The sequence below is a fragment of the Mustela putorius genome, unplaced genomic scaffold (genome assembly GCF_011764305.1).
Source record: "Mustela putorius furo isolate JIRA1106 unplaced genomic scaffold, ASM1176430v1.1 tig00003858_pilon_pilon_pilon, whole genome shotgun sequence".
Lineage (NCBI taxonomy): Eukaryota > Metazoa > Chordata > Mammalia > Carnivora > Mustelidae > Mustela > Mustela putorius.
This window is the reverse complement of record NW_025422010.1, coordinates 5,960,708-5,987,596: the sequence shown is the minus strand read 5'-3', so window position 1 is coordinate 5,987,596 and position 26,889 is coordinate 5,960,708. Positions and strand designations below refer to the sequence as shown.

The 26,889-nt window shown below is 38.4% G+C and overlaps 1 protein-coding gene across 7 annotated transcripts in view; it reads left to right on the top strand.

The window, feature by feature from the left end:
• CEP192 (centrosomal protein 192) overlaps positions 1-26,889 on the top strand; it is a 123,942-nt gene that overhangs the window by 73,378 nt on the left and 23,675 nt on the right. For 6 of the 7 annotated variants that reach the window (XM_045065349.1, XM_045065350.1, XM_045065348.1 and 3 more), the window contains 16 exons: positions 795-1,713; positions 2,678-2,826; positions 4,345-4,575; positions 8,452-8,577; positions 8,778-8,921; positions 9,031-9,094; positions 9,733-9,872; positions 9,971-10,063; positions 10,619-10,737; positions 11,631-11,807; positions 15,705-15,795; positions 15,946-16,122; positions 19,488-19,748; positions 19,997-20,112; positions 21,754-21,863; positions 25,049-25,199. In XM_045065349.1, coding sequence (XP_044921284.1) covers positions 795-1,713; positions 2,678-2,826; positions 4,345-4,575; positions 8,452-8,577; positions 8,778-8,921; positions 9,031-9,094; positions 9,733-9,872; positions 9,971-10,063; positions 10,619-10,737; positions 11,631-11,807; positions 15,705-15,795; positions 15,946-16,122; positions 19,488-19,748; positions 19,997-20,112; positions 21,754-21,863; positions 25,049-25,199 — 3,068 coding nt within the window. The remainder of the gene's footprint in view (positions 1-794; positions 1,714-2,677; positions 2,827-4,344; positions 4,576-8,451; positions 8,578-8,777; positions 8,922-9,030; positions 9,095-9,732; positions 9,873-9,970; positions 10,064-10,618; positions 10,738-11,630; positions 11,808-15,704; positions 15,796-15,945; positions 16,123-19,487; positions 19,749-19,996; positions 20,113-21,753; positions 21,864-25,048; positions 25,200-26,889) is intronic. The other variant, XM_004742667.3, reaches the window with a different exon arrangement.

Sequence of the window (26,889 nt, the reverse complement as noted above, 5' to 3'; positions counted from 1 at the left end):
GAGAACAGTGCTTGGCACTGAGAAGTTACCGCTAAATACTTATTGGCTGTTACTTATTTTTATTGACTGATGGGTTGATGATGTTTAGTAAATAACCTGGTCTTTGTTTATTAATGTCTGTTTCTATGTGATCTAAGAGAAATTTTCAAACCAAGTTTGGAGAATCATTAAGTGCATCTTAGCTTATTTGTAAATTCCAGCTGGTCCATCCTGCTGAGTTGTAGGCGTCACTCCTGAGGTGATGCCTTATAATGAAATGAGCACACGAACATTGACTGGGGCTGTTACTTCTTACCTAAGAAAACAACTGCTTCATCTTAGGCACCGACAAGACTTAGTGCTCATAGAAATTAGTGTCTTCAAGCATAATAGTGGTATAAACAAACACCAGGGGTGGGAAAGCCTGTGACCTGCATAGATTCTTCCTGACCGTGTGTCGATTTCATTGGAAAACTTGCTTAGCCTCCATGCCTGTATTATTAATTTAATTAGATTTTTATTGTACAGCTGCCAGGAAAACAATCCCTTAAATTTGAATGGAAGTACTTGTCGCTGGTCCTTTATTTATGTAAATTTGTTAGAGATGTAATCGGTATGTAGCTCCTCTTTAATCTCCTCATAATTTCTGTGAAGCAGTAACTTAACACCTTCTTTTAATCTTGAGTTACACAGCTGTAAAAAGTTGACTTTTTTTCCAGAGAGCTCATGTTGTGTAGATCTCTTCTTTGAGTTTATATCAGCATGGTTTGAATTAGTAATAGTTTGTGGATTATTTAACATTTTTTGTCACACAGAGTGATGTCACCAGTGAATTGAGCACCACGATTATTCAAGCCAGTCTAATTCCATCAGAGGAGCAGGCTGTGGAAAAGCTGGAAGAAAAAGGTCCATGTCAAAGTAGAAGTAAAGTAGCACCATCGTATAATCAGAAGAACTCAGATACAGACAGTGTGACTGAAACAGCTTATCTGAGTAGCAAACCTGAAGATGTAAAACCTTACTTTAGGCTGAATAAAGATCTTTCCTCCAGGAGTGGAGATCTAACAGAAACTGGTACAGTAGGGTTGACCTCTAACCCCAGTGAACTGGACCAGATCAGCCTGGCTCTACAGAGCAAGTCAGGTCTCACCCACCCAATTGTGTCAGCGATGCCACACTGCCCTGTGTCACACCAGGCGTCTGTGAACAAAGGTGAAAGAGTAGCCTCTGAAGATACGCTGACTGCTGACAGTGCAGTAAGTGGCCAGATTCCTCATCGGATGGCCCCTGGACACCAGGGCACCCCTATTCCCAGCACTCTGTCTTGTGGCTCTGCTCCTGAGATGCAGAACATGCCCAGCGCAGTTCCTACACTCTTGACTCAACATTCTTTTACCACAGCTCCCTTTGCCCAGCAGTATTTGGGAACGCTACCTTCAGCTGGAAATGTTGCTTTGCCCCAGTGCCGTGCTGGCAGTGCCACTGTCTGTGGGTTCTCGGGAAGCTGTCCATATCCACCTGTCGCAGGAGAGCACGTTCAGAATTCTGTGGCCATGGGAATTTGTCTAGGACAAAATATCGGCTCTGGGTTGATGGGTCCCTCTTCCCTTTATAACCCATACCCTAATGCCTTAAATCAGAATCTTCTAAGTACTGCAAAACCTTTTCCTGTGCAGTCTGTTGGTACAAATTGTGGAATTGAGCCGTGGGATTCAGGAATGCTGTCAGGATTTGGTAAGATGCTTTTTCTCTGTTATTGCTTATTATTGCTTGCTATTATTGAAAAATTGAGTTTTCTCAAACAAGGCCACAAAACGAGTTTGTTTCAAGGACATACTGGTTGGTCTGAATTTCTCTTCATTTTATTCTTTGTCCTAAACTGAGAACACAGACCATAATACATTTCTGTGTGAGGGTCCCTGACATGGCCTTAGAAAAACAGAAATACTTATGCAGGTAAACTCCCTGCTGCCTTTGTCTTTCTGTCTCTCCTGTACTCTGTGCCTAGATTTCTGTTCCTCTTTCAGTTAGCAACCACCCAGTTTGAAATTGGCTCCCTGGAGGAGTGAGTCTCCTTCCACTTTTTAAAGTCTTTTGAGGGATGACAGTTGGGAGAGATAGCACCCTTCCACCCTTATCTGCAATGGCTGAACTGGCCCCAGATTCTTTCGCTAGAGACGGCCACTCTAAGCAGAGCTGGGTGCTGTGCTTTCCCTGATGCAGTGCACTCGGCCACTGGCTTGCGGTCTTCCTCTCTACCCTCTTTTCTTCTCGAGGAAATTCTGAAGTTTCTGCATAAGGATGGTGAAAAGATTGGTCTTACTAAAATTCTGCATAGATGTGCAAACCTTGAAAGAGCCTTCTGTAAGTTTTTTATTAGGCAGTGGCTTGTATTTGTGGGAGAAAAAAGGAAGAGATTACTAATAGGTAGTCACATCAAAGAACTGATTAGCTGCAGATTGTGGGTTTGATCAGTTCTTTCAGTTTGTTCTTTCTGGGCTGGATACAACAGGAGAAAATTGTTGGCCTGTGCTGAGGCTTATACAATGTCAAGGACTCCTTAAGACCCAGGGCACGTCATACCATAGCTCTTGGGTGTCAGCAGGTAGTCTTCTGTAAAAATTTCCATTTAGCCAGTTGTGCTTTTAATCAGGTGTTTGATATAACTAGCATTTGACCATGCTTTGTCTTTGCCCAGGGAAGGTCAGAGTGCCTGAGGAACTGAAGTTTCCTCATGCTTGCTGTGTTGGCATTGCTTCGCAGACCTTCTTGAGTGTACTTAACCCGACTGACCGCTGGCTGCAGGTCAGCATTGGGGTTCTCACTGTTAGTGTTAATGGTGAAAAGGTAAGCTTTTTGTGTCTTTCTCCTGTGACTTAGCAGTTGCGTTACAGTTAATGCTGGATCTCTCTTTAGTACTTCCTTTTATACAGGGGAGTCTCTCCCCCCCATCCATGCATGCCTTGCACAGAATGATTGCAATGATATATGAAAGAATAACATTGTATCTTTTTCTTAGCCCCCCATTTTGTTGTAGTACATCCAGTGTAAGAATTGAAATTTCTTTGTTTCTCCTTTTTCTATCAGTTATTTATATTTTGTTATTTATTCATCAGACTGTGTAAATGCACTTTTTGTGCTATTTAAACCACTGAAAGCTCTGATTTCTGCTGTTTGTTGGTTTTGTTAAATGTGATCGAATATAAGTTACTGACTTTTATTTAAAAAGTTACTCTTGGGACCTATACCCTCATTCAGTAAGTGGAGTCTTTTTGACTAATTTATCTGACCATGTTCTTAACATGCTCTTTTTAAATACCTACAGGGGCACCTGGGTTGCTTAGTGGGTTAAGCCTCTGCCTTTAGCTCAGGTCATGATCCCAGGGTCCTGGGATCGAGCCCTGCATCGGGCTCTCTGCTCAGCGGGGAGCCTGCTTCCCCCTCTCTCTCTGCCTACTTGTGATCTCTGTCTGTTAAATAAATAAATAAAATCTTCAAATACCTGGAAATACAGTTTTAACATAAACTCTTCCAGCAATGGTCTCTCACATGATCAGCTAGAGGTGCTAAAGGACACGATTCTAAGTCTCCTTTCATGATTACAGTGACCTATGTGGACATGAGGGAGCAGGAAGGGTGGGAAATACGGTCAACAACTTCTGTTTTGGAATATCCTGGTTTTGCAACTGCTGCTTGTAGTGAGCGTTAGTGTATGAGTTTACTTTCCCTCTTACCTCCTGGTAATAACCCTTACTTACTGGGAAAGTAAGATTGTGTCTGCTTTCCCTCTTCCTACCCTTTCCTCTCTGATCCTGAGGTTAGGTGGAATGTATGTCATTGGAGCAAAGCGTTAACAGTGAGAGGTAAGCTTGGAGGCCCTTTTAGGGGCACTTAGAAAGTAGTGTTGCTTCTGGACCTAGGAGTAGAAAAGAATGCCCTTGTGTACAGTGAGGAGGGAGGGGTTGAAGTGAGTCATAACCATGTACTTGGAGGCCTGATTAGGACCTGAGAGGTCAGTCTAGGCCCCCTGATTTACAGTTGCAAAAGCCATTCATAGACAATGTGTGGGGTGCCAGAGTACTGCTCCAGGGGCTCTTTCAGTGCAAGTGAGAGTGTAGATAGCTGTGTTTACTTTAAAACAGACCAGGGAATACACGTTCAACTGAGCTCCATAAGTCTTCATAATTTTGGCTAATTGTATTTTACAGATAATGAGTTAAAAGACTCGGATATTTTGGAAGAGTAATAAATTTTTGGATTTGATAGTTCAGGAAGAAAGGGACCTTAAACTAGTTGACCCTAATTCTTGATTTTCCTTGTGAAGCCATTTCTTAATGAACTGTGTGGCTTTTTTTTTTTTTTTAGGTGGATCTTTCAGCGTATCCTTGTTTAGTCTTCAAGAATAAAGTCATCATAAGACCTCATGCCACGGAAGAGATAAAAGTACTTTTCATACCATCCGATCCTGGGATTTTCAGATGTATATTCAGTGTTGCTTCTTGGCCATTTTCAGCAGATGCTGAGACCATAGCACAAGCAGAAGCCTTGGCAAGTCGAGTCATTCTCACGGCTGTTGCCGAGACCCCTGTGATCGAGGTAACTGCTTGTAAGCAGGTCTTTGTCCACATGCCTGGCATTTGAATGAAGGTTGTTACTTGGGAAAAATGAATATGGTGTTAAATAGCTTTTAAGCTAACCATTGGTTCTTCATATCTTCTTATTTTATAATTTAAAATTATTTCTGTTATTTTACAGAAACACAGATATACTTGCTAGATGTGGGTGTTAGTTTGGGATGTTCTTAAGTCACTAGACATACTGGGTTGTTTATTTTAAAGGAGACTAAGAAAGGTAACCACATCAGTGATTATCCCTGGTGCTGTAGTAAACGTTGGATGTTATTTATTAGCCTTTTCTTATTTTTAAAATTTTTAAAAGATTTATTCATTTACGTAATCTCTGTACCCAATGTGGGGCTCAGACTCACAACACCCGAGATCAAAAGTTGCTGCTCCACCAACTGAGCCGGCCAGGTGCCCCATATTACCTGTGTAAATATCACCTGTTTAAATATCATATATCACCATATCACCTGTTTAAATATTACCTGTTTAAATATCACAATACAGTAAGTGGTTAGGTAGGGGAAATCTTGTATATAGGTAGGGAAAATAAGAACAGCTGCCCTATGTTACAGGAATGAGTGTTTCAGTTTGGAATAATGTTCATTGACCACATCACATACAGATTTAAAAACTTTTGATATTAGTTTTAAATGTTTGATGTTAGCTTTGTTTTTTTTTTAAGATTTTATTTATTTATTTGACAGAAATCACAACTAGGCAGAGAGGCAGGCAGAGAGAGAGAGAGAGAGAGAGGGAAGCAGGCCCCCTGATGAGCAGGGAGCCTGATGTGGGGCTCGATCCCAGGACCCCGGGATCATGACCTGAGCTGAAGGCAGAGGCTTTAACCCACTGAGCCACCCAGGTGCCCTTATGTTAGTTTTAAATGGACTTGAAGAAAAAGCTGGAGGACGGCTCAGTGTCTCTAGTGATGAAGAAGCCACCAGTGTTGACAGTTTTGCCAGAGGTTGAGTACAGTTGTTTTCTCCTTGGAGTACTTCTCCCACACACTGCATACCATACTGTCGCTTTGTCCAGATGTTACCTCACACTGTTGATAGAATGGCAATCCCTACCTCTCCCCTCATCCCCACATGCCCAGTTCCCTTCCTCTCACTTTACTTTTCTGCTTAGCATTTTCAGCAGTGACATACTAAATACCTGTCTATTGTCTGATCCTCCTTGCCTCCACTAGAGCTCTTTGCGGGGCAGGATGTTTGTCTCTTCTGCACTTCCAGAATAGTGCTTGGCACATAGTGGGGCTCAAGTAATAGTTGAACTGTTGCTGCAAATAGAAGTAGAAATAGCAGTATTTCTAAGCATGTATGGTTTTTGAAATATTTTATTACATATTGCATATATGTGTACCAAGACCAATGAATATAGTCAGTTGGCTATTTCATCCATATGGTTAAAGGTTTATGTATTAAGTCTGGCTAAAGAAGACTTTGGATAGTTTCTTGTGGGGAAATTGGATTGTTATGCAATTTAAAGAACATTTATAGTTTCTCTGGGTTTATTTTTTTGAGATTTTATTTATTTTTAGAGAGAAAGAGCACAATGTTGGGGAAGGGGTGGAGGGAGAGGGAGAGAATCTCAGGCAGACTCTGCTTAGTGCAGAGCCTGATGTGGGGCTTGATCTCAAGGCCCTGAGATTATGACCTGAGCTGAAACCAGGAGTTGGACGCTTAACCAACTGAGCTACCCAGACGCCCTTGAAGTACATTTATAGTTTGCAAATGTGTTGGGAATGTTTCAGCTGCCTCTCGCTATTGTACTCCCCACATTGGAGTCAGAATACTGGTTGGGGAGAGGGAAAAGGAGTGAGAGATTCCATAGTGTAGTATGTGTTTGATTCATGTTAATGTTTCTTGTGTGCTTGAAAAGAATGGCTTGCTCTTCTTTCTCTTGAGTGGAGAAATTCTTTCACATATCCTTTAGCTCTGATTTATTACTATTGTGGTTCCAGTCTTCTGTATCATTACGAATGTTTCTGTGTGCTTTGTCTTTTGGCCTCTGAGAGAGGTGTTTGTGGATTTGTCTCTTTCTCCTTATATTTATTTATGTCTTGTGTACTCTGAGCTCTGTTGTTATGTGAATTGTTAGGTGTTGTGTGAAATTGTTCCTTTTTAAAATAAAAATGGTCTTTAACCCTTCTTTTGTATGTTTGGAAATTATGGGTTTCTGTTCCCTTCTTATTCAAATTGGTTACTGAGGTATAAAATTAATCAAGAGCTCTGTTCTAGCCCAAACAGCTCAAAAACCTGTAGTCAGTATTTTAGTGTTCATTTTTTCCTTCTGTAATATCTTTGATTAATACTTTAGTCCCAAACCATTTTAAAACTCCAGAATTGAACTTTTTTTAACAGACTGATCAAGCTATACATTTTTTTTTGCTCATTATTGTTTCTTGAATCTTATATTTTTACCTTTTTCACGGACTCTATTATCTGTATTTAAAATGCACTTATTTTATAATTAATCCTTATTTCTAGTTCCTCAGCTGCTGATTCTTCCACTAGTTTTGCTAGGTCTTCCTGATTACTTTCCTCATGTGGTTTCTGATTTTCGAATTGATAATTTAAATTTTTTATTTTTATTTATTTATTAAAGCTTTTATTTATTTATTTACGGAGAGAGAGAGCATAAGCAGGGGGAGCTGCAGGTAGAGGGAGAAGCAGGCTCCTCTCTGAGCAAAGAGCCCAATGCGGAACTTGATCCCAGGACACTGGGATCATGACCTGAGCCGAAGGCAAATGCTTAACCGACTGAGCCACCCAGGTGTCCCTAGTAATTTAAATTTTTTAAATGTGGATTCTTGTCACGGAGGTGCTCTCTGCTATAGAAATCCTGTGTGTCCATGGAGAGTACTCTGTAGAAATGCTGGGGGCTCTAAAGGTCTCATTGATTTTCAACTTGGAGCTCCCATGCCTAGTGTGGTATAGGCCTGGGGTTTTACTTTCCTACAAATGATCTTCTAACACCCACCCATCTCTGGACAAACTTCCCTGATATCACCTCAGACATGTAAACAGAATTTTTCCAAGTCCCTTTTCATAAAAAGGACACTTCTTTGGAACTCTGCATTTGATGCGAGGAGCTCAAACTCCATCCCAGCCTCACCCTGCCCATAACAAGCTCAGAGTCCTACCTTCTGTTCTCAGGAGGGTGTTGAAGCTCAGCTTCCTTGGGAACGGGTTGATCCCAGACCTTCATGGAAATCAGCTCCCATTTGTTTTCCCCTGTCTTTTATTTCCTTTTGCATTTGACCAGGCTAAAGAAATTTATGTATATTTTAAATATTATCTAACATTTCTGCATGTGTGGGTGTGAGAGGTCTGTGTTAGGTTGTTCTCCAGTGTTTAAAGAAGTCATCTGTCATGATGACAGGCACTCATTTTAAACTTCTGATATGTCTATTTTGATTTCATTTTAAACATTTTCAGTTTTGTCAGAAATTTGGACTAAATCTGAAAATGTCAACATATATTTAGAAGGGAATTGAGAAGTTAAAATTGTGTAATAATAAGCTCATAGCTTTTTGAAGGGAAGCCTATATATTTTATAAAATTGTCAGTTTGTCTTAAGATCTAACAGTCATTTCAAAGTAGCAACAACAAACGTATAGCTTTATTCTATAGTTTATATTTGTATACATAGACTACCTCAAAAAAACCCCTTAATGTTTATTGTTGTAGAAAATAGCAGCTGTAAATGGCCTAGGGAAAATTAAGTAAGTTTACATTTAATGCTGACTATTTGTGGCTGTAAAGAGTAGTGACATGAATATAAGCTGTGGTATATATTGATTTATTGCTTTTTAGAAATCAGTATTTTCTTTCGTAATTAGGTAGAAACAGAAAAGAAAGATGTTCTTGATTTTGGCGACTTGACCTATGGTGGCTGGAAGGCTCTGCCATTAAAATTGATAAACAAGACTCATGCCACTGTGCCAATCAGACTTGTTATTAATGCTGTAAGTACGAACATACAATAAGAAACTTTACAGAGCACATTGATTTGGCATTGTAGACACTCCTGATACCATTCTTGATTAATTTTTCTTACAGAAGTAAATTTTTTGATTAAGGATTCTGTCAACAGATTTAACATTTAACATCACACCAACATTGTACTGTTGGCTTTATTGAAACTGATTCTTCTATTTCTGAACAGAATGCCATAGCCTGGCGCTGCTTCACGTTTTCCAAGGCACCCATCCATGCTTCTTTGAAAGCTGCTCCATATGCCGACGTGATCGCTCAGCTGGCAGCTCCTTCTGTGGTCAACCACATGATGCCTGCCACTTACGATGGACAGGTAAGATGGCTTAGAATTAAAGAGGAAGTTAAGGTTCCAGATAGCTTATCTTTCATTAAGACTTAAATCTTAATGCTATAATGTAAATTTATTTTATTTTATTTTACAGGATCCAGAATTTCTGATCATTTGGGTTCTTTTCCATAGTCCAAAGAAACGGGTCACTTCTTCAGGTATCATGTGTATGTTTTTTGGGAATTGCTTTACTCTGGCTAAATAAACCACAAAGTTGAGGCATATTTCCTCCATCAATAAATGTGAATACTTTTGAGTAATTTGTCAAATATTTTATGTTGTTTTTAAAATGGGGCAGAGAGCATGCATGCTGTTTCGAGTCAAACCCATGTATGGGTAACCCCAGTAAGGACCACTGAAAACTTTTCGGCATCTTTTCTGTTCACTGATTTTATCACATCTACTAGTTGGATGTTTCTTTCTTTCTCTCCTTTCCCTTCCACTCATTTCTGTTCCTTTAAGAAGGAACAGAGGGGCACCTGGGTGGCTCAGTGGGTTAAGCCTCTGCCTTCAGCTCAGGTCATGATCTCAGGGTCCTGGGATTGAGCCCCACATCGGTCTCTCTGCTCAGCTTGGAGTCTGCTTCCCTCCCCCACTCCACTTTCTCTGCCTGCCTCTCTGCCTGCTTGTGATCTCTCAAATAAATAAATAAAATCTTTAAAAAGAAAAAGAAGGAACAGAAAGACATTTTGCTTAGAATTTCTTGTGACCCCTGAGGGGATAAAGTTGGAGCACATGAAGCATTTAGAATGAAATACGTCTCTGGTCTCCGAACTGAAACAATGAACTTTTACAGAGATTTTAGACTCAGCAGAAGAGTTCTTGGCAAGAGTCGATATAGAAGTTGACAGCCCAAACCCTACTCCAGTCATTAAAAGTATTGGTCTTCAAGCAAGAACAGGAATAGCTAGGATACATGCTCCAAAAGACTTACAGGTACCCTAAACTCTTCTCATTGCCGTGATTTTATGTTCAGGTTGATTTCATTCTAATTGTGACATTATTTAAAATGTCGGTTTTACCCTGTCCTCCAGACTATGCACTTGTTTGCCAGTGTGGCTTCCTCAACAAAGCAGCACTTACCTTTGAAAAATGCGGGGAATATTGATGTTTACTTAGACATCAAGGTAAGGATTTGTGTCAGAATGCTATGACATAGTATTTCCTCAGACTGTGAGAATGTATCTCCTCACATTCTGAAGGCTGCTCAGCTGCCTACGTTGGCAGAGTGCCATGGGGATCAAACAGAAGAACCCGTATGAGTGCTTTAAAAGCCGGGGGCTACACTAGTATGAAATAGATGGTGGGGTACTATAACTTTGACATCTGCTGTTTTATGTATAAGAACCAAGTTCTAGATTAGTTCTGGAAAAATGTATGTGTTATCCTAGTGGATAGGTGGAATTGGAGGAGAGTGATCACATATGTAGACTTCAGTTCTGAAACGGGTCAGTGAGCAAGAGGGTATCAGTGACAGGAATCTCTTGGGATGTCAGGGTTGGGAGATGAAATTTGTTATGGAAGAGAAAGCGCCCTTTCCAAAAGAATAAGACAAGGTGGGGCAGTGACAGACAAGACAGAAGGGAAAAATAACCTATCAGAGTAAATGAAAAATGAGAGTAACTGAGTAAAAGCCGTATTTGCCCAAGTCAGCATTTAGTTATAATTGTATAAATATTTAGATCCCAGATCAAGGAAGTCACTTTTCAGTGGATCCAGAGAATCTATTCCTTAAACCTGGAGAAGAACACGAAGTTATAGTTACCTTTACTCCAAAGGACCCCAAAGCCTGTGAGGAAAGGTAATATAAAATTCTTTATAATGACAAGTTTTTACTCTTCTCTCAAAATAGCCATGTGCTTCAGTCCACAGCCTGAGTGATAGAGTACATGTTTTATCTCACCGAATAGATAGTATAGTTCTCTTTACCCTTTTTTTTTGCCTCAGATTTCTTCTTTTTGTTTACTAAAACTCTCTTTTAAACCAGCTGACTAGAAATTAAGAAATTACTATTTTTCAAATATATTCTGACAAAAGTAAATAATAAAATGTCAGTCTTGATGTTTCTCTTTAACCTTTCCTTGCTCTTGCTCTCCAAGGGAATCATTGCCAGTTGTTAAAGATGCTTCCCCACCCACCACCCCTTCTCCAGGCTTGTGACATTTTGGTGCCCAAATCATAAGTGAATATTACCTGATAGTGGGCAGAGCACCATTGTCCTTAGTATTTGAACTTGCTTGGTAAACAGAGCTTATAAGCTTGTTGTCCTGAGACACAATGGCCTGTCCTCCACCTGGAAGAATGTAGAATGCTTTAGTGTGCTCAGTCCGCCCCTGTGACCTTATGGAGAAGAGCTGGCCTGCACAGATGGGACTGCTTGTCTCTGCAACGTGTGCCTGCAACATCACTGGGTTAATTCTTTCATCTAAGAAGGTTTCCTCAACTCTTCTCAAACACCTCATTAATAGTAGTTGGTAACATTCCTATGGCCCCATGAACGTCCCCTCTCCCGTTATGTAGAGGTTGTGATTGTCTCTTTCCTTGTCTGTTCCTCTCTGGAGTACAAGCTTAGGGTGGGAATGTCCTTGTATCCTCAGCACCCATTCAGTCTCTTGGGACAGAGGAAGCCTGTGGGTAATAGATGCCAGTAGAATTGAATTCTGGGCATTCAACTTAGATGGTTTTCTTTGTTAGGATCCTGAAAATATTCGTGCAGCCATTTGGACCTCAGTATGAAGTGGTGTTAAAAGGTGAAGTAGTTTCTTCGGGAAATAAACCTCTGGCACCTGGCTCTTGCTGCTCAGATGTTCCAGTGATTTTGTCCAACAAGCAATTTCTGGCCTGGGGGGGTGTTCCTCTCGGTAGAACTCAGTAAGTATGCGCATAGCAGCCTCTGCTGTCAGCACCTAGTGTTAGTCTCTGCTGTAATAATTTTGACCACGTTCATGTTTTTAGAGTTGAAATAAAGCTGTCTTATCTTCCTATCATGAATTCAGATGTTTTCATTAAAATTTTCACCTCTGCAATCCAGAAAAATACATTTCAGTTTTCTTTAGCTCTTTTCTCTGCTGATTACCAAATTTAGGCTATTAAGAGTTTCTTTGTTCCTTCTCTGGAAAGCCGTATGGGAAGGTAGGAAGGAAAAATAATCAGAGACCTGGCATTCTGCTTAAGGAGTTCACGAAGTAGTTGGTGAATACTTTGTACTTTAAAGAGTGTAGGGAGTCTTTAATAGAGCAGATATATTCTGTCATAGCTTAATGTGAATTACATCTTGGATCTTATTTTTATGTGTACTTTGATTATGCATTTTGAATATGAACTCTGAATTAATAAATTGGCATATAATATATAGTATGGTAATTTTTTTCCCTTCATAAGCTTGGTAACATAGCTAAAATTTTTTTACCAACCTCATACATACCAAGTAATAACCTAGTAATTATTAAACCTCAGTGTTTCCTCTTTCATACTTTGCATTTTTGTGTTTGACCTAAAACGCAATACCTTTTTTTTCCCCCCCATACATTTTTTTTTTACACCTGAGAGATCAGAAACTTCTGGCTGAATCTTCTTTAAAATTCGTTTTGTCAGTGCACAAAGGATCTAATTGAACCGCCTTACTTTATAGAGTTCATACATCTGCTTAACCACCCGTGTAGTCATACTTACCTTGTCTTGTTCCAAAAGCAGCTTTCAAAAGGACACAGTAAGATAAAAACAGTTGAGGGCAGATGGCTGTGGGAAAATGAGACGTGGTCACCATAAAGGTAGTGTCCAAGCGTACACTGCAGACCCTGTATGCTTGCCTTGACGTGGGTCTTTTGTTCAGTTCTGACTCCTCCCCCATCATTCTGAAACAAGGCACAGTGTTCAGAGGTTAAGAACAAGCCAGTTACTGTGTGAGGAGGGCGTGTAGCTGTTCCTGCTATGGACTTAAGGCGTTTCCTCCAGGATCCTTTTAAAGAGAAATTCATACAATATAGTGAGTCTCAAAGTACAACAGCTTCACAGCAAATACTCCTATGAGTATGTTCCCTCTTTGAGGTGCTCAGTCCAGTCTGGACGCATCACATGGGAACACTCAGCTAACAGCGTTTTCTTGGTGTTGAAGCATGTGGTGGCTTGAGACAGCTTAGGACCTTTCTAGGGGCCTAATGGGCTGTGTATTCTTAAAGCAGCTCTCAGTAAAGATTCTCTCAGCTAGACCTTTGAAAATCCTGAGGTATTGTGCCCTCTTCAGTTAGCTCCTGTGTTCTTATGTCATATGCTTTTTGCAGCAGTTAAGAAGGAATACACATTGAAAGGAAAGGCTGAACCAAGGGCCTGTTTCTCTATAGAAGGTTTTTCCAGTTTTGTACAGCATCTGAACAGCATCTGTATGCCAGATTTTTCCTTGAAACATTAATTTGTGGTCTGCTCCAATATATATACAAATAGTGATTGAGACCTTGAAGTTCTATGCTGTCGAAGGTGGCTGAAATAACTTAGCTGTTCAGATCAGCCATTGATGTCTAAGTAAAAGGAAGTGGAAAATCACTTTCCAGTACACCCTGGCAACCACAGGCATTACGACAGTGCAGACTCTGGCAAGCATCAGTTACTACGTGTCTCTGTTGACAGCTTATTCTATTATTGCTCTTTCCTTTAACCAAAGGCAGAAGAGAGCTCAGTAGGAGTCATCATCATCCTTGTGTTGTTCTTGACAGAATTCCCTACCTTCTGATAAAATTTGTAGCAAATGATTAATGTGGTAAAAATGGCTGCTCTTAAAATCTAGCTGCTCCAGATGCTGTAACATCCTAAAATCTTACAGCTCATGTGAAACAAAATTAATGTGTGCTAAACTTTTTTTTTTTTTCCAGATAAGAAATTCCATTAGTGAGGTTGAAAATGGGGGCACTGCCTTATGCATACTTCTAGACTTGTCAGTGGCATTTTTTCTCTGGCTCTCTCCTAAGTGAAGGGACTTCAGGCTGTCCTCTTTTATTTCTCGAATTCCTTTCCTCATGGAGATTCATGGTCCACCTTCTAATCCAACAGATCTAAGTGTAAGCCCCATGCGAGCACAGCGAATTGACCTGAAGAGCTGTCATGTCCCCTGTTTATAGTTGATTAGGTGTCTTATTCTTAACTCAGCCTGGAGGAGCTTGCCAGTCATATGAAAAAGGAGACTACCTTAGTCCTTGGATGCTACGCCACATGATGCCTAAAAGTGGTCTTGTTGAAAGCGATAGATCCTTTGGATCTATCTTACAAAGGATAGATCCTTTGTAAGGATGTTGCAGCAGAGTTTATGATGAAGTGGTGTACTGTCTGCTTAGAAAGAGATCATTTTCTGTCCATTAGAAATGTCGTAGGAAACAGTCAGAGGGCTGTGACCCTGTGGGTGCTAGGAGAGGACTCAGAAACAAAGGGTGGGAGACGCTGGTGCTTACTAGATGCCCTTCTGATGTGGTACTTGCCTGTTCTCTGCCTGTTTTTGTGCTTGTTGCAAAATGGAGATTTGAAGGGAGCTCTTCTAGAGTAAAGAGGAAAAAATTCATGTATAATGTGGGGGCGCAGTGTTCTCATTGAGTAATGCGTTTTGCCTCAGTTATAGATAGAAATGATAATTAATAAAATTATATTTTCTAAGGGTAAAGTGGTCCAAAGTGGTATTTCATTCCAATGTTTTTGGATTTTTGAAGTTCTTCATTTTTCCATATATTCATTCATTCTAGCTTCTCTCTCATAAGTCTGCATCTATACTTTGGTTATTTGTTGGTTAGGATTTAGTATTTTTTTCTTACTAATTTGTGTGACCCCCTATATAATAAAGAAGTTAACCCTTTTTTATTTTGTGTAGTTCCTTTTTAAAACTAGAAACTGAACTCCCTCTTCCCCAGATTGGTAACTCTGCTACTTGAAAATGATAACTACGTTTCTCTAAAAAAAGATAAAACATAAAAGCTTTTAAAGAATTTTTTTTTTCAGTAAATCTCTCCTAGTCAGTATGAATGTTCTTCTTGGATATGCTGATAGCAGAAGGTCTTATATTTTATTCTGACGTTAAGCTCAGCACCCTTTCCCCTTTATCCCAAGTTGGACAAGACATAGACCACAGTTTAAATAACGTAACTGCCATTATTCAGAATTTGAATAAAATGGAGATTTACTAATGATCTTCTATTCTCCCAATGAAGAGGATTCATGTATTTTCAAAGATTGAAGGAGGTTTTTTTTTTTTGTTTTTTTTTTTTTACCACCAGCCAGCTGTTATTCATAGTCTATTGTACTTGCATATCACAACTTTTTAAAAGTATGGTTAATTCAATGTACTGTTTAAAAGACTAATTTGTGCAAATGAGGCTCTTAGAGTGAAACGTCTAAGTGGTGTGCCTGGGACTCCTTGTTCGCATGAAAGCTAGGAATTCAACCTAAGCATAGTATTGATTTAATGAATTTGTTAATCTGGATTTTCATTTGATTGTTTTACAAGACAGCTAAAGACTTCTATGTGTAGTGTAAATAACAAGGTCTGCTAAGGAGCTATAATAGGAGAATGATTAAGCCCAAAGAGTTTCTTTGACAAAGTGGTTATTTTTGAGTATGTTTTCAGAAATGTGGCATCTTAGGACTGTGGAGATTACCTCTCCAGGCTGCTAATAAAGTAGTATATTCCAGCCCATCTCTAAACATTGCAGTCAGTTTTAATTGGCTTTGGTTTTATAATTGTAGCAGTATCCATGGAGGGAAACTGCATTTACAATGTGTAATTGTTTCTAGGCTTCAGAAGCTAGCTTTACGCAATAATTGTACATCTACAACCCAACATCTGCGACTGCTCATCAGAGGACAAGACCAGGACTGCTTTCAGGTTGGTAGAGTGCCTGGTGCTGTTCCATGTTCTTTTAGACCACTTACCTGTGCATACCATTGGGTAGTGCTTCAAAAGCTTTGGGTTGGTTGATGGTAGTTTTATTTGGACTCCTGCTTTTTTGTATGCAGTGATTGTTTTAAATTATAGCTTCAGCACACTTTTGGTTCAGAAGAACGACTAACCAGTAACTGTGAGATCAGAATGCGTCCAAAAGAAGACATTCACATCTCTGTATTATTTGCACCTACTCGATTATCTTGTATGTTGGCTAAACTAGAAATTAAACAACTGGGAATTCGATCACAACCAGGCATTAAGTTCACGGTAAGATGATTTTATTGCTTTTTTTCCTCCTGTGGAGTTCTTACATGTTGTAACTATTAGTTTAATATTGGTAAATTATGTATACTCTGCTTTTTGTAAGTCAGAATAGGTGATTGCCTTGCTTTACAAACAAGTTAGGAAGTAACTAATGTACTTTGTACAAGTGTTGTATTTTGAGAGTAGTCTCCATAGTATTCCTATAGGAAACCATCTCTTCTTGTGCCTTTAAATTTCATTTCAGCTTGAGAATTTTGAAGTGTACCCAACAGGAACATATTTTTTGGTAAAACCAGATACTGCCTTTCCAAGTAAATTGTATTCTTTCAATTCAGCAACATATCTATTGACACCATTTACTAGACTCATCCAGAACTAGGGATACAAAGACGAGAGCTTTTTATATTTTGTTTCTTCCCAACATAATTTTTAAAAAGGATTTCAACTCATTTCTTTAGATTTATTTAGAGCAGTGAGAGATGAAGTTGGTGTATCATTGAGAAAAGGAAAGAAGGACAGGGTAATCAAACACAGTGTACTCCGTAAAAGTGCATACCTTTAAAACAACCCAGTTTTTGGCTGTGGGGCTGGAACTAAAATGTTGGTCTATTTTCTAGTGCTAGAGAAGGAATGTAATGAATTACAAGATTAGCAGTGCTTAGAAGGTTGTTTTTTTGCTTGTTTGTTTTTTGAGAGAGAGAGACTGAACAGTGAGGGGGGATAGGAGGAAGGGCAGCAGGAGAGAGAGAAAGAATCCCAACACAGGCCTCGATCTTATGACCCTGAGATCATGACCTAGCGAAAATTAAGAGCTGGACGCTTTACTTACTGAGCCACCCAGGCACCCTTGAAATGGTTTTTTTAAAACAGTAGATCTTTATGGCAAATCTAGCTTTTTTTTTTTTTTTAAAGATTTTATTTATTTATTTGTCAGAAAGAGAGCGAGCAAGAGCGAGCACAGGTAGACAGAGTGGAAGGCAGAGTCAGAGGGAGAAGCAGGCTCCCCACGGAGCAAGGAGCCCGATGTGGGACTCCATCCCAGGAGGCTGGGATCATGACCTGAGCCGAAGGCAGCTGCCCAACCAACTGAGCCACCCAGGCGTCCCAAATCTAGCTTTTTTTGATGCTGAAGCTTGACTTATTCTCTGTGGAGCTCTCACCTTGGCCCCATGAGCTGTGGTGGGCAAAATTGTTTAAAGATGTAAGTCGTCAGGTGCCTGGCTGGCTCAGTCAATAGAGCATGTGACTCTTGATCTTGGGATTCTGAGTTTTAGACACATGTTGGGGGTAGGGTTTACTTAATTTAAAAAAAAAAAAAAAAAAAGAGCATGTAAGTGTTGTCTTCAGGAAGAACATTCTTCTACGTGAGCTGAGGACACAGTGCCAGAGTACCACATAACCTAATGGTCTGGTTTCAAGTCAGAATCAGGTGGTTTGTGGAGAGGACTACATGGGCAAGCCAGTACCAATTATGAGGTCCCTAATTTAATTTTTCAAAACGTTAATTTAAGTGCATAACACAACTCAAAATAAGCTATTGGTGTTTTCAAGTTTGCAAGACATTCTTTGGAACACTTTATTTTATTTTATTTTTTAAAAGATTTTATTTATTTATTTGAGAGAGCGAGAGAGAGAGAGGGAAAGGGGCAGAAGGGGAGGAAGAGGCAGACTCCCCTCTGAGTGGGCAGCCTGAGCAGGTTCTTGCAGGACCTCAAGACCATGATCTGAGCAGATGGCAGACTTTTAATCAACTGAGCCAGCAGGCGCCTCTGAAACACAGTTTAATAATTAGGAATGATAGATCACTTTTAAAGGAGTGCATTTCTTTTGAAGATTTTTTATTTATTTGTTTGACAGAGATCACAAGTAGGCAGAGAGGTAGGCAGAGAGAGAGAGAAGGAGAAGCAGTCTCCCTGCTGAGCAGAGATTATGGGATTATGGGATTATAACCTGAGCCGAAGGCAGAGGCTTTAAACCCCTGAGCCACTCAGGTGCCCGAGGAGTGCATTTTTAAAAGATTATTTTATTAAAGATTTTATTTATTTATTAGAGAGATTCTGGGCTCAATCTCAGGACCTAGATATCATGACCTGAGCCAAAGGCAAACACTTAACTGACTGAGCCACCCATGTACCCCTGTTTATTTATTTTAGAGAGAGAGAGATAGAACACGTGTGTGTGAGCTGGGGGAGGGAACAGGAGAGAGAGAATCTCAGGCAGGCTCCCGCTGAGCTAGAAGCTCCATCCCAGGATCCTCAGATTATGACCTGAGCCAAAATAGTTGGATGCTTAATAAACCGAGCCACCCAGGTGCCACTTAAAGGAGTGCATTTTATTTTATTTTTATTTTATTAAAGATTTTATTTATTTATTTGACAGGCAGAGATCACAAGTAGGCAGAGAGACAGGCAGAGAAAGTAGGGAGAAAGCAGGCTCCCTGCGGAGCAGAGAGCCCGATGCAGGGCTGGATCCCAGGACCCTGGGATCATGACCTGATCCGAAGGCAGAGGCTTTAACCCACTGAGCCACCCAGGCGCCCCAAGGAGTGCATTTTAAAGGATATGGAAAGTTTGTTTTCCAGCACCATATCTATTTTCTTACATTTTTATTTATAGTCTTTATTCTTGAATCCTTGTTTTCTGATAGTGCTGAACCCTGTGGAAGCAGCCTGGCTTAGAGACCACACCGGTTGGCCCCTAAAGCCTGCCTCTAGTCTGCATTCTGGCTACCAGGGGGTCTGTCCTCTGGGAGTTGAGTTCTTGGCTTCTGTTCAGTCCCTTTGGCATACTTCTTTTCTCATGCTGGTAGATCAAAAGCTAACAGGAGTATAGAACAATAGATTTTGTTTCATTAACACATTTCATTTTCAAAATTGATAATTATTGGGAAGTTGAAAGAATTATATGGTGAACCCTCACATACCCTACCACTTAGATTCTACAATTAACATTTTGCTGTATTTCTTAGATCACATATCTCAACCATCCATTAGTTTGTCTCTTTTTTTTAAGCATTTCAAAGTAAATTACTGACATCAGTATGTTTCACCCTGAACGCTTCTTAAGCAAGTTTATCTATACTAATCTTTTACTCCTTAATCATCTAAGCTTGGCTTGTATAACAATGAAATAATTTAGCATACCTAAAAATTGGAAGGTAAATAATTTTGCAACTCTTTGATTTGTTTTTGTCCTAAGAGAAGTTCTTTAATATAATGCTGGACTGGAATTGGGGTAACTAGCCAAAGTACACAAGAAATAATAGTTGTATTAAATTTGTGAAGGTTTTTTTTTTTTTCTGTCTATAATTTAATCTTCTTTCTGCTTACATAAAAAATAATTTTGGATATATGTATTTTCTGCTCATAGATACCTTTGTCTGGATATGGAGGAACAAGTAATCTTATTTTGGAAGATGTTAAAAAGTTATCTGACAGTTACATGGTAACAGTGAATGACTTAATACCTGGCAAAGAAAGTAGAATTGTTTTTTCTGTTCATAACACTGGCTCTCGGGCAGCTTTTGTTAAAGCAGTAGGCTTTAAGGATTCTCAGAAAAAAGTTTTGCTGGATCCTAAAGTTTTAAGGATTTTTCCAGATAAATTTGTGCTCAAAGAAAAATCACGAGAAGTAAGTATAAGTTTCTGCACTAAAAATATTGGACTCATTTTTAGGTTAAATTAATAATTACATGTTTTATGGCTAAAAACTAGTATTTGAGAGTAATGAAGGAATGGGAATACTTGATCTTCCTAGAAATTCTGTCATGTACATCCATGTGTATTGACTGCCTAGGCTCATATGATATTTAACTCACAATGAAATGACTTAAGAAAAATATTTAATATTCACTCATGATTTTTTTTCCTTGGCATCAGGATGTTACTATAATATATAATCCATCAGTCAGGGAGAGCAATTATACAACCACAACAGAACTGTCAACTATATACTTCTTTGGTGGTGATGAAATTTCAAGACAGCAATATCGAAGGTAGGTTATTTATCTTAGATGATGTTGGAAACTCTTCAGTAGAAATAATGAAAGCTTAAAAATGGTTTGGGATTTGAAAGTTATAGAACATGCTCAGCTACTTATTAGTAAACTGGTGGCTGAAAAAATCTTGGTAAAATTTGTATAGCTGATAGTCCACTATGATAGTCTAATTTATGAGGAAGAAATGTGTGTAGGAAACCCATTTGCCATATTTGCATTATGCCTTCTTTTCTAGACATATATATTGTGCCTCTTCTCCTTTACGCAAATAGGAACCTTAGACTTCATAATAGGATGATGTTCCTAATGACGATAGGTCAATTTTAGAACAGATTTAGGAACTACTGAAAGAATATATTGTGTATAAACACACCTTACTTATTTGTAGTATTTCTGGGAGTCTTGTGAATTATTTGAAAGGATTAAGTTGTACTTAGAAGTGTTGTACTTTTCTAAGTTGTACTTAGAAAAGGAATAAGTTGTACTTAGAAAGTTGTACTTAGAAATACCCTTAAAAAGGGTATTTAACTTGACTGGCTTAACGCATGTGCTTCTAGAAAATTTGGTACTTCTAAATATACTTTAATACACAAAAATATCAAATTTAGACATTTAGATTTAGGTGTGATTTAAACATAGGTAACTTTGCATGGTGAATTCAAGAGTTCTTGCATTATAAAATTTTATTTCCTAGCCTACAGGGCCTGAATATAAAATAAGTGAAGCTCACAACATTTCATCTGTCAGTAGGAAATCATTCACTCCCAGTAGGAGAGTGTTACATGAATATACCAGTATTTTCTTCATCCAACCGTTTGTGCTCTGCTTTGTGTTATTCTGATACATAATTTAGGAAATCGTTTTATTTTTAATTTGTTGAGGATTGTTAGACCCTTTAAAAAGAGACTTGAATGATAGATAGCTACATGATGTTAGAATAGACCCAGTATAAAGAGCTCAACCTTGAACCTGGTTTTGTTTCTCAATTAAGTATTTTAAATATAGAAACTGGCATTTGGAGAAATTAAATTACAGGTTTGCGTTTTTTTCCCCCCTTTATCTCTACCGGGATATAGAAATGAGCATATTGTTTTAGAACTCCTCTTTGCCACATATACATAGTAATGAGATTTCTTTTGTTTGTGAACATCTGAGTATTACAGAGAAATTTACATTTCTGTTCTCTTACCTCAGAGATTCTTTAGAAGAGGTCAGGTAAAATACAGTCACATGGCAATTTAAACGTTTTCTCTCTGACAACTCTTACTTATATCATGTTCTTGCCATATTCTTTTTTTTTTTCTGAGACAGATTTCTAACTATGATCAAATTCATACAAATATTGAAAAATGTAAGACCTGAAAAGAAGCTAATTTCACTCTTCTTTCTACCCTCATTTTAGGGAGCTCTTGTTTTAATGTTAATATTTCACTGAAAGTGATGATACTGTACTACCATGTATAACTTTGAAGGGAACTTCCAAAATAGATTTTCTTTTAAAAATTACTTATATTAGGATTTAAGACATGAGATCTATAAACCAACACATTATGCATGCTGTTTGTGAGATTTGCCAAATACACTAATGAAAATCTAATTTATGTAAAATCATTTTTGAATAAAAATCTCTATTGGCAGAGCCCTATCTCATAAACCAGGGATCATAGAACACGTACTTCCAGAACATAGTGTGCTGCAGCATGTTGATTTTGCGGAAAAATTTCAGGATGAGTTACTAGTAACTGAAGGTAAGAATTTCAACATGTCTAACTACTACAAATGACTCAAAAGATTTATCTAGGTCCAGTGATGTGTTATAGGGTGGAAGAGTATTAGATTATGGAGTCAGGCTGAGTTTGAGCCCCATTTCTGCTGTGTGACTCGGGACATCACTGAGCTTGTTTCCTTTTCTGGAAATGAGAGCTATAATACCTAACTTCTCATCCAGAAGGAGTTGTTGTGAAAATAAAATGAGAGAGCTTTGCTATATAAATGTTGGATATTATTAATGTATTGTGGCACCTATTCTATGGATAGACTTATAAACTGGAGGAGAATGGTCATTATTAAACTCAAAGTAATTACTGTTTAAGGTTTAATGATTGCAAACTTGAACTCATTTTGAGATTTCTGTGTCTGCTGTGCAATATATGGAGGGGGATGTGACAGTGGGGAACAAAATCCAAAATAGACAGCTGTGGAATAATTCCACCCTAGATTTTTAGCTGTATTTGAGCTGAATCATTTAAGCATCTAATGGTGTTTATTACTGTTAAAAAATATATGTACTGAGACATACAAATTGTGTAATAATGGACAGATTTTTGTCACAGTGTTGTTCATAACAGCAGGAAGTCAGAAGTAACTTCAGTGTCCAAGAATAGGGCATCGTTTAATTATGTAATAGAATATGTTGAAGCTCTTAAAACAGTATGACTCTATATTAAATGACAAGAGAAATCTCTTCATTAATTAAGAAAAACTTTTAAAATTTACATATTAAGATCTCATGGTAAAAATAATGTGTCTATATACAGCTACGTAGGTAAAATTGCAGGAGTATACACACCAACTATTGACAGTGGTTATGTTCTGGTAATAGAATTTCAGGTGGTAGTGTTTCCCCCCTCCCCATTTTTGTTACTTAGTTTTTTAATGGTAAAATATATATTACTTCTAAGATATGAAATGATAAAGGAATATTTATGCCTATGTAGAGGTGATGTAGAATAGTCTGTGATCTTTTTGGTAATTAGGAGTCTAGATCATCTACTCAAAGGGAAGGTAGGGGTGGATTAGTTAAAAAAAAAAAAAAGTGAAAAGATTTGAAATGGATCTTGTCAGCAGTTTAAGGGAGCTGAATATGGAAAGAACCTTGGATTTGGAATTGAAACAGTGTAAAGCCATGCCTGTCAGTTTATCTCCTCTGAGCTTTACCTTCCTCCTGCCTTTATTGTAAGAAAGATCTCAATAAATAAAGGAGTTAAACTGAATTATGCTTTGTAGACAGAAGCACTTAGTAACATACTACAACAGTCCTGAATACTGTGATTAAAAATAGGTAGATGGGTTTGTGGTGGTTCAGAAGTTGGCACAGTTGCATGATTTGGCAACAACATCACACAGGTGATTAATGTGTGGTATGAAAAGGGCCATGATGGATGTGTGTTTAGGAATCTGGAGAATATAGGGATGCCTCAGTGGCTCGGTTGAGTGTCTGCCTTTGGCTCAGATCATGATCTCAGGTTCTTGGGATCAAGTCCCACATCCGACTCCCTGTTCTGCAGAGAGTCTGCTTCTCCCTCCCCCTCTGTGTTCTCTTTCCTTCTCCTGCATTCTTTCTAATAAATAAATAAAATCTTAAAAAAAAAAAGGAATCTGGAGAATATAGAGAAAGGATACCCCATTTAAAATGAGGTGACTCTTGAAGTATCTTGAAGAATGAGAAGTTGACAAGATGCAGAAGATGGGGACCAGAATGGGGAAGGATAGTCCAAAGAGATTTGCATGTACAGAAATTCAAGAAATGTGTTATGTTAAGGGTCATGTTGACAAACCCAACCAGGAGCTTAAGTAAGCTGTCAAGACTCCCATCTAAGATGGGGTTGAGTTGGGACTTCAGGTAGGTCTTTGGGACACCAGAGTACTAGAATCCTTGAGATGGTATATTATCCAGAGGAAAGGAGGAACCAATCCTACTTTGTCTTGTGTTGGTTAGTATAGTAGATCACCTGTGAGAATGTTGCAGTTGAACTTTTTATATGGTTATTTGAACACGTTATCATTACAGGTATTTATAATCTTGCTTTTGCAAGACAATACGATTTGCGGCAAATATTTTCGTACTTGATTTAAATTTTTATGGTCCAATATCTTGGTTATTATAAATGTCAATTTACACTTAGTGTGTTCTTTTAAAAATTTTTTCATTTAAAAAGTATAATTCTTGGGGCGCCTGGGTGGCTCAGTGGGTTAAAGCTTCTGCCTTCCGCTTAGGTCATGATTCCAGGGTCCTGGGATCAAGCCCCACAAAGGGCTCTCTGCTCAGTGGGGAGCCTGCTTCCTCCTCTCTCTCTACCTGTCCCTCTGCCTACTTGTGATCTCCATCTGTCAAATAAAGTCTTTTAAAAAAAAAGTGTAATTTTTAATGTCCAGCTTATTACTTTTTTTAAGTAGACTCCATGCCCAGCATGGAGCCCAATGGGAGCTTAAACTCATGACCCTGAGATCAAGATCTGAGCTGAGAACAAGAGTCAGACAGAGGCTTAACTGACTGAGCCACCCAGGCTCCCCTCTTAATGTTTTATTTAAATGTGGAATACAAGGATGTTCTGTAAAATTTCTTGTGTATACAAATTTGGGTGGACTAAGCTAGAGATGTTCAACTCTAGCACTATTTTATTAATCACCAAATTTAGTAGTAGTATTTCTGGGTTTCTAGATTTGCTAAAGTTAAATGTCTGTGAGACCACCACTTATAAATTGTGTATCCTTAACCTCTTTGTGCTTCAGATTCCTCATCCTTGAAGTAGAGATAATACATACTTACCTCAAAGAGCTGTTGTGAAGGCTGACTAGATTAATATGCACAAAGGGATTAGAATAGTACCTGGCCCACAGTCAGCTTGTTGCATATGGAGTTTTAAGCATATTAATACTCTAATGCTCACAATAACTTCTGAGATGAATTGTTACTTTATATTTATCCTTGAGGAGACTAGGGTTTAGAGAGGTTAAGTTGCCAAATTCAAAGCCAGAGCCTGAGCTGCCTATGATTTCATGCTAGTCAGTAGAGGTAAACATCAATTGTCACTCATCCTCAACCTTCTTAAGAAAATAATTTTCTGTGGTGGTTAATGTGTAAGTTTATCTGTTACTTTGTGGTGTGATTATGTGAAGATTCATGTATTTCAAACATTATTTTCTGTTTCAGTATATGATCTTCCCCAACGGCCTAATGATATTCAGCTCTTTTATGGAAACATGCGTAAAATTATACTTTCAGTAATTGGAGAATTCAGAGATTCCAGGTCTAGCAGTGAATTCCTTCAGTCTTCTTCCAAAGCTGACTCAGAATCTAAAAGGTAAAATAGACAAACAAAACATCTTTCACCAGATTTCAAGATAATTTAATTCATAGTAGAGCTGATCTTTTCTCTGTACTTTTTTGCCTCCCAAAATGTTTATTTCATCTTTATATTTTAGTTTAAGTTGAAATAATTTCAAATTTATGGAAGAGTTTAAAAATAGAATATATGCTGCCTCCATTGAGATTCCTGAGTTGCTAACATTTTACCACATTTACCTTATTATTTTATACATGTATATATATAACTTTTTTCTGAATCATTTGCGGGTATAATGACCAGTTTGTCCTAAGTTTCCTGAAAACACAGACCTTCTTCCAAATAGCTATAGTAAACTCATCAAAATTAGGACCTTAGTATTGTTAAAGTGCTAAGATCTAGTCCACAGATTCCATGCAAATCCCCCAGTTCCCTAATAAAGTTTTATGTATTTGAATCAAAGAAATAAGCAAGAAATCTCCTCTTTGGTTCTGAGTCTAATCTGAGATCACACCTTACATTTAGTTAGCCTGTCTTCTTTATCCTTTTTGAACATAGAGCACTTCCTCAGTCTGTCCTCTTTCATGAAAGAACAGAGGGTTGCATCATCAACCCAGAGCCACAGAATCAATTACCCAGAACTAAGCTTTAGTAATAATTTTAGATGAAAACATGAGGAAATTGGGATTGCTAATGATGCTTCCTAGGCACTTTTTGCAACATTAATACTCTACTCTGACTCTTACTGTCACAAAACAAACTGAGGGTGACCGGGGGAGGAGGTTAGGGAGAGGGTGGTCGGGTTATGGACATTGGGGAGGGTGTGTGATATGGTGAGTGCTGTGAAGTGTGTAAACCTGGCAATTCACAGACCTGTATCCCTGGGGCTAATAATACATTATATGTTTATTAAAAAATTTAAAAAAAAAAACTGGTTCAAATTTAACATGAGGTTTCTAAGTTGTGCATGCGATTATCCGTTGCTTACACAAAAGGGGGAGCTATTTCAGTTACAAAAGCTATTTTATACTTGTGTAATTACATACTTTATGTGATATTTTTTCAAACAGCTGTGCCACATAAATTCATAAATTTCAGATTTCTTTACCATAACCAATACTAGACAGACCAGGAATATCCTTTTATAAGCATATCATAGAAAAGTAAATTAGTGTGTTTGCTGGGAAATGTCATTAGGAAGATCACAGGGAATTTGACCAAGTTATCCTTCTTTTTTTCCTGGGCATTCCCTAGTAAAAAGTGGGGGAAAGGGTGCAGGCAAGCTGCTAACTGTTTTCTTGCCAGTGACCTTGATGTTTTTGTATAGACCAGTTACTTTGTAAAATGTCCCTCACACCATGGAAGTGATGCTGTTTGTTTTCTCAGTACATCTTCTCAGGTAACGAACAATGCTGATTTGTCCCATTACTAGAAATGTTTTATTGCTTAATTAAAATGGTGTCTGCCAGTTTCTCCACTATAGTTAATGAATGACTTAAAGGGAGATCCTTAGAGATAAGGAGTATCATGTTTCTTTTCACACTTGTAGCACCGCAGTGATGATTATTGCCCGAATCCTGTTAGTATTGTCTTATTTACCAAATGGTGATTTTCTAATTCTGTGTTTCTACATTTTCTACTTGTCTTTCACGATGAAGAAGAGATTTACCTTACCCTCTTTTATGTACTTACTTCAGGGCAGACTGCT